At 35.3% G+C, this 14,275-nt stretch overlaps 3 protein-coding genes and 1 pseudogene across 4 annotated transcripts; 2 read left to right on the forward strand and 2 right to left on the reverse strand.

Annotated features, from left to right (window-relative positions):
- Positions 1-893: 893 nt before the first annotated feature.
- LOC110410585 (F-box protein SKIP1-like) lies at positions 894-2,343 on the forward strand. The gene is made up of 2 exons (XM_021420354.2): positions 894-1,412; positions 1,492-2,343. Exons 1-2 carry the CDS (start codon positions 1,048-1,050, stop codon positions 2,063-2,065), a joined length of 939 nt encoding a protein of 312 aa, XP_021276029.1. The 5' UTR covers positions 894-1,047; the 3' UTR covers positions 2,066-2,343.
- Positions 2,108-2,343, forward strand: LOC149527565 (PMP3 family protein At2g24040 pseudogene; annotated as a pseudogene).
- A 971-nt stretch (positions 2,344-3,314) lies between these two features.
- On the reverse strand, positions 3,315-5,268 carry LOC110410584 (shikimate O-hydroxycinnamoyltransferase-like). The gene is made up of 2 exons (XM_021420353.2): positions 4,590-5,268; positions 3,315-4,266 (listed from the first exon to the last, which is right to left on the reverse strand). The coding sequence occupies exons 1-2, from the start codon at positions 4,995-4,997 to the stop codon at positions 3,331-3,333; spliced, it is 1,344 nt and encodes a 447-aa protein (XP_021276028.1). The 5' UTR covers positions 4,998-5,268; the 3' UTR covers positions 3,315-3,330.
- A 4,442-nt stretch (positions 5,269-9,710) lies between these two features.
- LOC110411567 (hydroxycinnamoyl CoA quinate transferase-like) lies at positions 9,711-13,504 on the reverse strand. 2 transcript variants are annotated; one of them, XM_021421780.2, is made up of 4 exons: positions 12,601-13,504; positions 11,421-11,599; positions 10,940-11,358; positions 9,711-10,769 (listed from the first exon to the last, which is right to left on the reverse strand). In XM_021421780.2, the coding sequence occupies exons 3-4, from the start codon at positions 11,345-11,347 to the stop codon at positions 9,831-9,833; spliced, it is 1,347 nt and encodes a 448-aa protein (XP_021277455.1). In that variant the 5' UTR covers positions 11,348-11,358; positions 11,421-11,599; positions 12,601-13,504; the 3' UTR covers positions 9,711-9,830. The 2 variants fall into 2 exon arrangements, with proteins under 2 accessions (XP_021277455.1, XP_021277456.1); XM_021421781.1 differs by lacking the exon at positions 12,601-13,504 and having other exon boundaries at positions 11,563-11,662.
- Positions 13,505-14,275: the final 771 nt, after the last annotated feature.

Raw genomic sequence — 14,275 nt, forward strand, 5'->3', positions numbered from 1 at the left:
TATATGATGATTGGTATTTGTGACAGTGGGGTCAGCCTTGAGCAATCCAAAGAGGCCATGGATGTAGGGAAGGGAAGTGGTTTATCCTCTATATTGGTGAGAACATGTCAAGAGAGAAACTCTAATCAAATGACTAATGATTTCTATGGGCAACGATGGATAATAATAGGGTGGATTTTCCTTTCAGCAATCCTAGCTTCTCCAAGAGGACCAAAACCCCACTTTGGCCAAATGCCAATGTGATTACATGGCTTTCTTGTATTCAAGCCGGTCTCAGTGCTTGATTGACAAATCAATGAAGTTGAAACTTCAATTCAAAATTTGGGGATTTTCTTGTCTCAATTGATATCTTTTAAATATTTTTTTTCTCAATTGGTACTACGCAGATTATAAAAAATTAAGCCCCTGTACCTTAGGGTTTAAGATCATCATGTGAATATAAAATAAAAAATAATATTCTAATTGATAATTAATTAATTAATTATTAATTATAAGAGTTTATTTTAATTTAAAATTAAAGTATGAAGATTTTGATTGAATGTAATTAAAGGAATAAAGAACTTTTTGAATAGTTATAAATTTTTTAAATATTTTATTTTATTAATTGTATTTAATAAAATTATAAAAACATTTTTAAATATAAATAAATAAGATAATTTAAAATTGAGAATATTTTGATAATTTTAATGAAACAAATAATGATTTAATCTTTTATAAAGATTGAAATTATTCATAACTTACTAATTAAGAAAAATTTTTACATCATACTAATTAAAAAAATTCATACAAAAATTCATATAAAAAATTTAAATTATAAAAGATACAAGCGAAGCTTATTAAATTAAAAAAAAAAAAGCAAAAAGCAAAAGTTGCTAAAGACTTCAGAAAAAAGAACAATCGAACACGTGTACTGCCAAGCGGTAACCACTAACTAGATAGGGGCCCTTTCCTGGTAAAATTACCGTATTATCCAACTTGTTATCCACACATCCCATCGTTTAACAAGAGAAAAACTGCTTGGGGCTTCCCGAAGTGGTCCTCCCGAACATGGAGGGTAAAGAAGGAACAGGGGAAACAGACACTGAGTCTGGACTCATCTCCGACTGGGCCGAGTTAACCCACGAGTGCCTCGTCAACATCCTTTCACGACTCACTTTCGAGCACCGATGGACGGGCCCTATGCTTGTCTGCAAACCATGGCTCAACGCCTGCAGGGATCCCACGCTAAATTCCGTGTTCGATCTCGAAACTCGGTTTGATTTCCCCGCCGAGTCACCCCGCTGGTGGACCCCCGAGTTCGAAAGAAAAATCGACTCCATGCTCCGATCCGTTATCTCATGGAGCAACGGCAATCTAACCGAGATCCTTACCCGTCACTGCTCCGATCTTTCTCTCAATTTCGCCGCTCAAAGGTATCTCATCTCCGACGCCGTTTATTGTTTTCCATATTTGCCTAAATTTCCATCTTTGAATTTTCAATTTTTATGCCAGGTGTCCAAATCTCCAAGTTCTTTCTGTAAAAAGCTGTCCTCACGTGACCGATGCCTCGATTGCTCAAGTAGCGTATCATTGTCGGAACCTTAAACAACTCGACATCAGTTACTGCTACGAAGTATCGCACGAATCTCTGGTGTTAATAGGTCGGAACTGTCCCAATCTAACGGTCCTAAAACGGAACCTGATGAATTGGTTAGACCCGTCGCAACACATGGGAATTGTTCCCAATGATTATCTAAATGCGTGTCCACAAGATGGGGACACAGAAGCAGCTGCAATCGGGAAATTCATGCCTCAACTGGAACATCTCGAAATCAGATTCTCGAAATTATCCGCTAAAGGTCTTAGTTCGATCTGTGAAGGGTGTTTGAAACTTGAGTTTTTGGATTTGTTTGGATGTGCTAACTTGACTAGTCGGGATATTGGCAATGCGACATCGAGTTTGAAGGATTTGAAGGAAGTAAAGAAGCCGCATTTATATATACCCAGGTCAGTTTTTCATACTGAGAGGTATGGACATTGGAGATTGTATGATGAGAGATTCCAAACTGATGTTTTTCGAATCTAGGGAAGGAACATGATTTCAGTTTCTTAGCTTTGTATTTGTGTATTACTGTATTCTGAATCAACTTTTCTGGGATACGTTCCTGGGATAATCTATGCTCTCAATGCCGTTGTTTTTGTGGATCGTGATGAATACTTTGACAAGTACATGCGTCCACTTTGTTATTCCAGTGCCTAGGATTCTTTAATTATCTGTCTATGCTGTAAATGTGATGAGCTAAAACTCCTCTTTTTTTTTTTTGTGTTTAAGTTGACATTGAGGTGTTGCTTCTCTTTAATTAATCTTGATGTTGTGCTGTTGTAATGGTTTCTTTGGTCTTTGTTGGAATCGCATTTGGTGGTGTTTTAAGTATATGTCAAATGCTTTATATGGAAACATGATGAGATAGATGGTCTGCTTCAAACCAAGAACTCGAATTATTACTTGATATTGTTGTTAGGACGAGGATATGGCAGAGATTAGGATGTCATAATCAATTTCTGGCCAAACATTTTTGTTGTTCTAATTTATCAGTTGAGAGTGTTAGACTGTGGGGTGCTTCGTATTTTGTGTCATAAGCTGCCATTAGAATGTGGGACTGTTTTTCCTTGGACTTGAGTTGCATGATAGAGATACATTTGGATGTCTAAAGGGCATGTTTGGAGTTTTTGTTTTCCTTGGACATCCATAGATGCAAGAATCAGGTGGGAACTTTGTGGAGCCTGGACAATGGAAATTGTCAATCTGCTTCTTCCCCATATCACGTGCTAGGCAAGCAAACCTTTGAGTTTTAGTTCCTTGTTATTGGAAATCCTCCAAATTTGCCCTTCAGAGCATTGAGTTTTCACAGTGTTCTCAAAACTTAACTCATGATGTCTAAATTACAGTTACAATAAATCTTAAGATGAGCAAAATCACTGCAGCTATATGAGAAAATTAGGCTCAAGTAGATACGATATGACTAGAGCAAGAATGCAAGACTCATATTCATTGTTCTTGTACCAACAATTTGATTTCACAGTTAAGATATAAGTTTCGTATTAGGTTTACCTAACCGCCTCTTTCTCAATGATCATCCAGAATACAATCTCTATCTTCCTTGTAGGTTTGGTTTTAATCTTCCACTCTTCTTATTTGTTGACATAGCTAGAGTCGGTTCTTACAATAGCTTCTGCTTTATACAGCAAATACAAATAAATAGGATTCAAACCAAAAAAGTTAGTTCATGAAAAAAAAAAAAAAAAAAGGAACATCTTTATATGTTGCATACTGATAGAGAGAACAAAAGACTAATATCGAGCCTTTATTTTGTCAAATGACATTAAGCCTTCGTAAAGATGTTTCTCAAAAGATTTCATATAAGAGGTTTCTAGGCATGCTACCAGTGACAGGCTCCCATCATCAGTTGGACTTGGCAGCAGGTATATTTTTCCTTCATGGACGACATTTGCCGGGCCCATGTATATGGGTCGACCCCACCCAAAATTTGCATCGTGTATAGGGAGTCGCATCCAATTGATGATACTTAGATTTGGGCACTGGAAAGTGTGTGCTTCTCTCCTCGCAGCAGTTATATCTGGCAGTTTTTCTAGGTAGTCAAGAGCTGATCTTAGATATTCATTGTCCATCCTTTTCAATGTTCCATGAATTCGCTCTATGGTATTCATAAATGGTTCTGATTGGAGATTTCCAGACAGAGAAATTGATGAAGCCGTAAACATTGCATTGCCCAGGTAGGCTGATGGGAGGGGAGGACGTAGTCTGGGGCGTCCATTTGTTGGCATGTATAACTTGGTTGGTTGATCATCCAAGAGGCCCCGAGCTTTACAGGCACAACGCCATATATGTGCAGCTAGGATAGTGTAGGTGCTGTACTCAGTTGAATTTTCATTCTTGAATGACATGCCTTTTAGGGTATTAAGTTGATTGAGTGTGATCTTAAACACAGATATAGATGAGGGTTTAGGCTTAGGACGAGATTTGAAGATTGACATTGAGGTGTTTAAGGGAGGAGGTGGATCATATTCAGCATGATGAAATCTGGGCGTTGGTGGCATCCGTGCTTGGAGAAGAGTTCTGTCAATAAGTGGCGCCACCCTGATTAGGGGCAAGCCTCTTGCTATCTCGGACCAACTGTTGATGAAGTGAAGGGAAGTTGTGCCATCAGCCAAAGTGTGGTGAATTCCGATTCCAAGAGAGACTCCACCGCATTTGAAAGCAGTTACCTAGCAAAAACATACAATCAAGCTTTCCAGTTTCCATCGCCTATCCTTTTATCTTTTTCTGTAATAATTTTTTTTTTTTGCTATCCTACTTTGATCTTAAAGGATTAGTAGTTAGTAATTGTTCAGAGTACATCTTGAAGCAAGATTTTAATCATGAGTTGACTCTATGAGTTCTGCAAACTAAAATAAACTAAACAACACAAAAACATAATATATATATCCTAAATCAAGGCTAGTCCGTAATCGCCTTGTAACTCTTATTTATCTAGTAATTATATACTTACAGTGTGCCAGTTTCTCATTCTTGTTTGGTGAACACTAACCTGGGCCATAACCAGCGGGTGAGAGAAGGTATCCTTCGAGTAATCAACTGTCGGAACTAGTTGCCGGAGTTTTAAGCTAGGAGTAAAATCGCTAAAGTCATCCACAGCACAAGTTGTTTCAGCTTCTACCCATAGAACTCCCTCTGCGTTGCATATTATCTCGAACCTACCATTTTTATCCCTTCCCAACCTCCCAGCCATGGGGTAAAATGGCACAAGAGTCTTGCTTAAAGCCTCCTTAAGCACTTGCCCTTTAAAGAAATCCGAAGAACCGTCTGGTTTGTAGAAGTACACGAGGGGGACATGATATAGTGTCATCACCATGTCCGGATTTGAGACCCAGTGGTTCTCTTCGGGCGTTTCTTTAGCAGGGCGTACTAGGCTTGATCCCTTTACGGTAATCTCCATCTCTTCAAAGTGACTGCAGTGGTCACAGAAACCACAAAATCTCCTCTGAAATATGCTTTCCGATCTTACCCGTCTATGGTCGCCATAGTTTCAGAAACTACTTCTTAGGGAAGGGGAGCGCTCATACCTTGTATGCCAGAAGCAAAGGTGCGCAAAATCGTCTTAGTTGGAATATGGTAAAGTCTGTGGGCAGCGGTCAGGAAAATGCACATGCGCCCTAGCAGGTGAGTTTCAACACCTCTTTGCCGTTGAGGTTTTGGCTTTATCTTATGGTTGTCCTGCTTGCTTATTTAGGCAGAATCCTGATTGTACCGTAACGTGTTCGGCTGTTCCTGATAGGGACATATGTGGTTCAGATTAAATAATATTTTACAACTAATAAAGCTATGGGTAATCGGTGGCTGAGAGAAGAGGGCAATGGACAGGGACAAACGATATTTAACACTTGTATTATGTGAATGATACAATGATCGTCCTTCGGGTATTTTAAATAATAATTTTCAGAAGTAAGATAGTTTTAAAAATAATTTTTTTATAATTTTAACTGATTCTTTTTTTAAAAAATTGAGAAAATTCTTAAAATGAGTATTCACCAACATTATCTTATTTAAGTACCTTAATTTTCATATTAGACTTTAACTCAACTCGAGCTTTATACTTTTGGATCCAACCGGAAGTTTGTGACTTTTGTTTCATAAAGAATATCCAACAAAACCTGATCAGATTATCTATAAGTGTAACAAAGTATTTGCTCTCATTTAACGACTCTTCACTTAAAGGCCTTCCAACATCTAAATGGATAAGATTAAGTTTATCTTTTGATTTGTTAAAATTAGCAGTGGGATAAAGGTTTCGAGCTATTTTTCCTAGTTGACAAGTTTGGCAAATAGGATTATATTATGATAATTTAAGGAGCTTATTTGCAAGACCTGAATTACTCATTTATACCAATGAATTATAATTACAGTGACCAAATCTCTTGTGTCACAAAGAAGTCAAATTTGAGTAAACTTCTATTGCCTGCAAACATGCATCATTCCAGTTTATTAGGAAACAATTTTGTTTCATGGAGATATTCATCATATATTCACCATTAAGGGCATGAACAGTGCAAGACATATCTTCAAATAATAAGACATAATTATGTTTAAGCTTTTGTCCTACACTTAATAGGTTTTTATTGATTTTTGGCACTAAAAGAACTTTAAACTCATACCTGGCACCAGAGGAAGCTTGAATAGGAACTAACCTTTCTCTTGTTGCTTGCAAATAAACGCCGTTCCCAATCTCAACTTTCGAACAATATTGATAATCTTTTTCAATGAATAGCTTCATATTTGGAGTCATGTGATTTAAAGCTCCATTATCCAGATGCCAAAGGTTTACATCAACAGTTTTTAAATCTTTAGTTTTAGCCATAAACAAATGTTCTTCAGCTGTTTCAACTTTTGTAACGACCCAAGTCCAACCACTGGTCCAGCAACTCTTTGAGCTTAAATGTAAACGGAGTTCTTGTGATGAGAAGAGAAAACGTTGCAAACAAGTAAGGGATGTACCAGAGGTGATGGAGAGGAAGATTAGAGCAGTTCTTGAAACACTAAATGCCGTGGCAGGTGGAAGAGAATAAAAAAAAAATAAGTGTTCTAAGTGAGAATAAGCTAAGGAGAAAAGCTATGAGTCAGAGTCCAGTAGTTGTGAAAAGTTTTTTTTTTGAGTTGTGAAGGTTCTATATATATAGTGTCAAAAATAGCAGTTACAAAAAGAGATTTTAATACACGTAATGAATGATATCATTAAGGAAAATTTTAATGTTAGGTAACCGTTACTGAGAGTTAATGTTGAATAACAGTTAAAAACTTATTATGTGACCATTGAAATAATTATATTTAATAAGACTTATTCTCGAGTAGAAGCTAATAAAGAAAAGCTATACGTGAATAGGTACAAGAAAGGAAGCTATATATAAACAGGCACAAGAGAAAAGGTTGTACGTAAACAAATATAAAAGAATAAAGAAAAAGTAGAAAACACTTGTATTTCAGGAAAAAGGTTAAAAGAGACCTCTTAACGACCTCCAAATCTAAACCACCAAGCCAAACTCTCCGGAACATCCCAAGACGAAAGTAACCCATGAACCTTATCACATATTTCGAATTACTTTCACTATCATCTATGTGAAATTATTATTTTGTACAACATAGTTGTTCTACTTGTATTAATTGTTTCACATGGAGTAATGTTCCACTTATTCTAGTTGTTCTGCATGAAGTAGTGCTTCACTTATAATGGTTGTTCTCATTATTCTTTATATAATGTTACGCGATAAAATAATTTTTTAGAGAATAAGTATTAACCATTTGTAATGACTCAACCCAGTAACTCTTTAGGCCTAAACCACGTGATCCTCAAAAATTTAAGTTCAAGTTGCTAGTAGTGGTAGACTAAGATTATTATATAGGTCTTAACAATCATATTCACATCAGATGTGGGATGTTATGTATCACAATCCCACCCATTCAGATCCTTGATGTCCTCGTCAAGGTCACACATCACATCTCTCACCAGAGCAATGTGAAATCTCACATCGAATTGGCGCAAACTCTGATACCATTTGTAACGACTCAAGTCCAACCACTGGCCCAACAGCTTTTTGGGCTTAAACCACGTGACCCTCAAAAGCTTAAGTTCAAATTGCTAGTAGTGATAAACTAGGGTTGTTATATAGGTCTTAACAATCACATTTACATCAGATGTGAGATGTTGAGTATCACAACTTTCTTAACTGGTTCATTAACCTTGACTTGAGTCTCAACTTTGTTCTTGCAAACTCTCTGTACATGCCCTAATTGGTTACAATTTCTACACCTCACATTTGGTCTAAACCAATAGCTAGCCTCAACATGACCCTTTCCTTTGCAGTGAGAACATATGTGAGCCTTGTATTTTTTCTATTGATTTCTATATACAGATTGAACCCCTTTATCTTTCTCTTTCTGTTCAATCAAGCCTTTTCTTGTGCTTGTCTCTCTCACTACTTTTCCTTTCATTCTATCAAATAAGGCATTTTTAGTTACATTATCACTTCTCATAACCCTCATGTCTTCAGCAGCTTGGAGAGCATATGCTACATCTGATAGTGACATTTTGGAGAGTTCCCTTTTTAGAGAAGCAACTGTAGCTTCAAATCTTTCTGGTAGAGATACAAAGGCCTTTTAAACAGCTCTTCTTTCTGAAATATTCTCTCTTAAAAGTCTGAGTTGATTAACAATTCTCATAAGTCTACTGATGAAGTCTTGTGCATTGTTAGAATCCTTCATTCTCATTGTATCAAACTCCCTAGTGAAGTTCATAATCTGCATTTTTATTATTCTTTCAAAACCTTCAAACTGAACTTTCAGTCTTTCTCAAGCATCTTTAGCAATTTTACACCTCATAATTCTTACAAACATAGCATCTGTAAGGGCTCCCTGGATGTAAGACAAGGCTTGATATCGTTTAGCCACTTCCTAGTGGTATTGCTTGACTTGAGCTGTGGTTGTATTATCTTTTAGAGCTAGAACTTCAGCTCTTAATTTAATAGAATCTTAGAGGTCCAAACCTTTAAGATATGAGTACATTTTCTTAGACTAAATTGGGTAATTTTCTCCATTGAACACTAGAGGTGATTGAAAGTTGAATGCAGTATTTAGTGAAGAGGGAGAGGCCATAATGTTTGCAAGTGAGTGTATAGTCTATTTCAGAGAAAGTTTTTTTTTTTGGATTCAACTGACTGTACGGTCCCTTAAAAACTTAATTCTGCTCTGATACCATGGTGAGATTGCACCTAAAAGTAGATATAGGCTATTGATATTAGTCTCTATTTTTAATTCATGAAATAGAGATTGCATAAAACCATCAGAACTCTCACTACTTTCATTGTCAACACTTTTAATATTTACAAGATAGTTAACATACACATAGAAAACATCATTAACACTTGTTAAACAAAACAAAACAAGTGTAAAGCATCATTTACAAGGTAACATGCATAACACCACGTATAGTGTTCTTTGTTGGCATTATCTAAATCTTAATCATAAAAGCCATTATTGACTCTTTAATTTTCCAAGTCAAATTCAATAAACAGCGATGCATCAATGAAATAGAGAGCTTATCTTCGCCCAAAGCTTAAAGAAGTTGATATATCAGCTAGAAAACATCTCATGCAAAATGATGGCAGGGAGGAGGAATCTATCCTATAATGATCTAATGGAAAATTGGTTGGAATCGTCCCTGACGATTGTCCCAAATGCTTGTCGTCCTCAAGATAGGGACAAAGAAACAGGAGTATAGGGCTGTCTTCCTGTGTTTTCCTTACAAGCATCAGAGCTTCTACATCTGTATTTCTTTAACTAGGATTGGAGCAAAAGAAACAGATTTAATTATGTTCCAGGTTGATAAAGAGAACAACGACTAATAACGAGCCTTTATTTTGTCAATTGACATCAACTCTTCATAAAAATGCTTCTAGAAACTGTTCCACACCAGCTACTGATGAAGTAAAATGTGGATGTCCCATCTGACATAACATCAAGAACTCCAACTCCAGTACAGATTCCTCCACAGTTAAAAGTGGTCACCCAGCGAAAATGTACAAGGAACAGTAAAAATGTCCATTGTTTATCCTTAATAAGTGTATATGTTTTGAACAAGAAAGAATCAAAGGACATTCTGAGTGCAAATATCTTGCGTGTGTAGCAGTGTTGGAGTCCGCTATCTTTTATTAAAGCTAATACTAATACAGAAATCATATAAAGGAGCTTCTCAAAGTTACATAATACTAGGGAAAACAAATTAATAACGAGCATTTATTTTTGCAAATGGCAGTAAGAAATCATAAAGACACTTCTCAAACTGTTTCATATGGGATGTCTCCAAGCATACCACCAACGACAAGCTCCCATCATCAGCCGGGCTTGGTACTATATATATCTTTCCTTCGTGGATTACATTTGCCAACCCCATGTGCATGGGGCGACCCCATCCGAAATCTGCAGCATAAAACGAAAGCCGCGTCCAGCTATTGATAGCGAGGTTCGGGGACTGAAAAGTATGTGCTCCTCGCATAAGAGTTTTCATATCAGGTACACTTTCTATGTAGTCAAGAGCTGATCTCATATACTTGTCGTCCATCCGTTTTACCATTCTGTCGATTCTTTGTATTGTATCCGCAAATGGTTCGGATTGGAGGTCACCTGATAGAGCAGTCGTTGCAGCTATGAAGATCACGTTGCCAAGGTAGCCTGGTGGGAGAGGTGGATGTAGTCTGGACCGTCCATCGATTGGAATGTATAACTTGGTCACTTGATCATCCGAGAGGCCCCTCGCTTTGCACACGCAACGCCATATATGTGCAGTCAGGATATCGTATGTGGTACAATTTGTGTTTGTCGTGCTGCCATTCATGGTTGCCTTGGATTTTAAGGTTTTCAGCTGATCGGCAGTGATTTTGAAAATAGATGTAGATGAAGGTTTAGGACCAACTTGAGAATTCAGAGTTAAAATAGATGTGCTCAAGGGAGGAGATGGATCGTATTCGACATGGTGAAATGCAGGAGCTAGCGGTACCCGGGCTCGGAGAAGGGTGCGGTCAATGAATGGGGTAACAGTAATGGATATGCCTCGGGTTTTGTTAGACCAAATGTTCATGAAATGAGAAACTGATGACCCATCCACCAAAGTATGTTGAAATGCAGCACCAAGGCAAACCCCTCCATGTTTGAAGCTTGTCACCTAGCAAAAAATACTTAAATAGCGTTGTTCCGATAAATTTTGAAGACTCTAATTGAAAGAGAAAAGAAAACCCATAAAAGATATTGAAACTTGGTAATTAACCAAAGACTAGTAATAATCTGCACCAGGTGATAGCCTTACTTCAATTATTGTTGGGTGAAGACTTGTACCTGTAACAAAACGAGTGGAAAAGAAGAGATATCTCCAGAATAGTCGACTGTTGGAACCAGCTGCCGAAGTTTCGAACTCGGTGCAAAATCGCCCAAGTCATATATGGTAGCAGCAGTTTCAGCCTCTATGAATAATACTCCTTCAGCGTTGCAGACTATCTCGAGTCTTCCATTTTCATCATATCCCAATCTCCCAGCCATGGGATAGAACGGGACGAGAAGGTTACTCAGAGACTCCTTAAGCAACTGGGTGTCAAAGAAATTGGAAGAAGCATCGGACTTGTAGAAGTATACCAAGGCAACATGATACCTGGATATCACCAGGTCCAAATTCGAGTTCCACAGGCGTCGATTTGGCGTGTCTCGAGCTGGGCGTACCATGGTTGATCCATTGATGGTAATCTTCATCTCCTCACTTCCTGCAATGATTACTAAGCTCAGTCTTTATAATTTCTCGTAGAAGGGAAGATAAGTGGCCTACCTTTGTAAGTTGTACTTAACAGGACACCCAAATCTCAAAATCTTGAAAAGTTTCCTTGTTGAATAGATTACAGTTTCAATTCAAGATTTATGAGATGCATGAAAGTGACTTGGAACTAGGAAACAGCTTCTTGCTCTGTTACCTTTTCTCTCTTTCAGCCATACGAGGAAGGAAGAGAACTGAAATCAAGAAAAGATGATCATTGACCGAAGGAAAATTGTTTGTGCCCACGGGAATTATTTGTGGATCCTCTAAAGATTACAAAAGGAAGGCATAATGCTTAAGTAAGGTTTTAAATTATTTAAATAAAATTTTATTTTATTATATCTAATTAAATTTTTATATTTTTATTTTAAATTAAATTAAATTATATAATTAATAATTAATTAATTATTATTAATTAAAATATCAATATAAACATAAAAAATAAAAAATATTACATATTTATATTATCATAATAAATTAATATATCATATTATAATTAATTATGGTATGTTAGTAAGTATTATATGACATGTAATAATAAATAATATTTTAATTAAATTAATTATTAATTATAAATATTTATTGAATTTAAAATAAAAATTTAAAAATTTTAAAAAAAATTTAAATATTATGTTTAAATGATATTTAACCTATTTGGAAGTGCCACCTATAATTAGCTCTACGGACTAATTAAGCAACGAACAAGTCTTATTGTTTTTTAATGATAATCAAAAACTTTAATTACATATTTAATATCTAAATTATAATTTAATTATGAATTTAATACTTGAAGAAGAAAATTGGTAATTAAATATTCAAAATTTTGTTTCCGTTAAAAAAATTGTTAACAAAACAATATCCAATCACAATACGTTGGTCATATTTCTCACAAACGAAAGTCAAAATCGTCAGGCTGCTGCCATCACCGACGTCAAATATTCATTTATTATTTTATTATATTTTTATATATTTGAATAAAGAATGTTGCCATGGTGTGCTTTGAAAAGTAAAAATATTTCGTCATTTTACGTAAAAATATAAATAATATTTTAATTAACAATCAATTAATTATAAATTTTATTTAATTTAAAATAAAAATATAAAAATTTAATTAAATATCATATTAAAAAATTATTTATTATTTAATACTGTCTACTACCAGTGACAAAGACATTGTGCTCATAGAGAGAAAAACCTGACAACGTCGTCAAATCTAGCTAAGGAACATACGGCTCAAGCCCAATCCACCACCGCCATATCACGGATCAGGGATCATAGATCATAGACAGAGAGGCCCGGTTCGGGTTGGATCGAGTCAGATGTCTGCGCAAACGGAGCTTCGACTCGACGATCTCACCGTGCTGACTGAACCTTCTTTGGATCTATTTCTGTTCGGTCGTCACCTACCCGGTCGACATCTATTGATCTTGCTACATCATCGTCGGTACTTCGCCGCCGGCGGGGCACTGGTCATGCAATTTTCTGGCTTGTGAGGACTGCAGGGAACGCGACTGCCGTGGTGATCTTTATTGAAGGCCCGATAGGGCATGAATTTTATACCTATTTTACCCTTATTATCTCTTCTTTCCCATTTGCCCTTTTTCCTTTCTCACTCCTCTCTATTTAGTTTCTCTGTTAATGCCTTTTCTCTCAAAAGGCCACTGCCAGCAATAGTTTAATTCCTAACCGCATGAATTTGAATTTTTTAATAAAAAAAACTGAAACTAATTAGAAATGCATAAAAATTATCAAAAGCTTCCTTTGCAGTGCACGTAAGAATTAAGATAGAGCTTATCTTTGCCCAAAGCTTAAAGAAGTTGATATACCAGCCAGCAATGCAACACAGTTTCTCATTCTTGTTTAGTACCAGCATGTACCTGTATCGTAATGAGAGGGAAAGAGGAGATTTCTTTAGAGTGGTCAACTGTTGGAACCAGTTGCCGCAGTTCTAAGCTAGGTGCAAAATCGCCAAGGTCATCTATGGCAGCAGTGCTTCGGCTTCTACAAATAATACTCCCTCTGCACTCCATATTATCTCAAGTCTACCATTTTTATCCCTTCCCAACTTCCCAACCTCCCAGCCAATGGGTGAAATGGCACAAGAATGTTGCTTAAAGTATCCTTGAGCAATCAGGATTCAAAGAAATTGGAAGAACAGGGGCGGAGCGTCCCCTTGTATGGCACCCGCCTACTCAAAATTTATGAAATTTTTTATATATTATATATTTTTTAATAATTTTTCAAAATAATTTTTATTAAATATTTAATATAATTAAAAAATAATAAAATAATTTCACAAATTTCATTTAATTTTATTTAAATTTTTAATTTTTAAATTTTTTAAATTTCTCTATTTATTTTTTTGACCTTTATATTGTGAAATTATAAAAAGATAAATTTTTTATTTAATTTTTTTCTTATATTATTATTATTATTATTTATTTGTTTCAATTCTATTATATTTGTTTATATATTTTAAATTTTTAAAAAATTTTTAAAAAATTTCTACAGATCATCAATTATATTTTTTTTGATTATATAAGTTATATCTTCTACTTGTCATGATTCTTTTTTTTGTTATGTGAATTTTATTTTTAATAATTTTAATTTTTAAAAATTAAAAAATTATTATATGTGTAATTCTCAAATATAAGTTTTAGTATTGCATTATTAGTTATTGTTTAAAATTTTATTAATATTTTATCTTTTATTAATCCTAATTATATAAGAAAAAATCATCTTGAGTATATGTTTTGAATATATTTTACATTTTATGTTTAATTGAAAGAAAATTATCTTGAGTATAAAAAGATATTATTAATTCTATATATCGTATTTAACTATTTATATTTTATGTATTATAGTTTAAT

This window comes from Theobroma umbraticum, unplaced genomic scaffold (assembly GCF_002168275.2).
Source record: "Theobroma umbraticum cultivar Fairchild unplaced genomic scaffold, ASM216827v3 scaffold_56.0, whole genome shotgun sequence".
Lineage (NCBI taxonomy): Eukaryota > Viridiplantae > Streptophyta > Magnoliopsida > Malvales > Malvaceae > Theobroma > Theobroma umbraticum.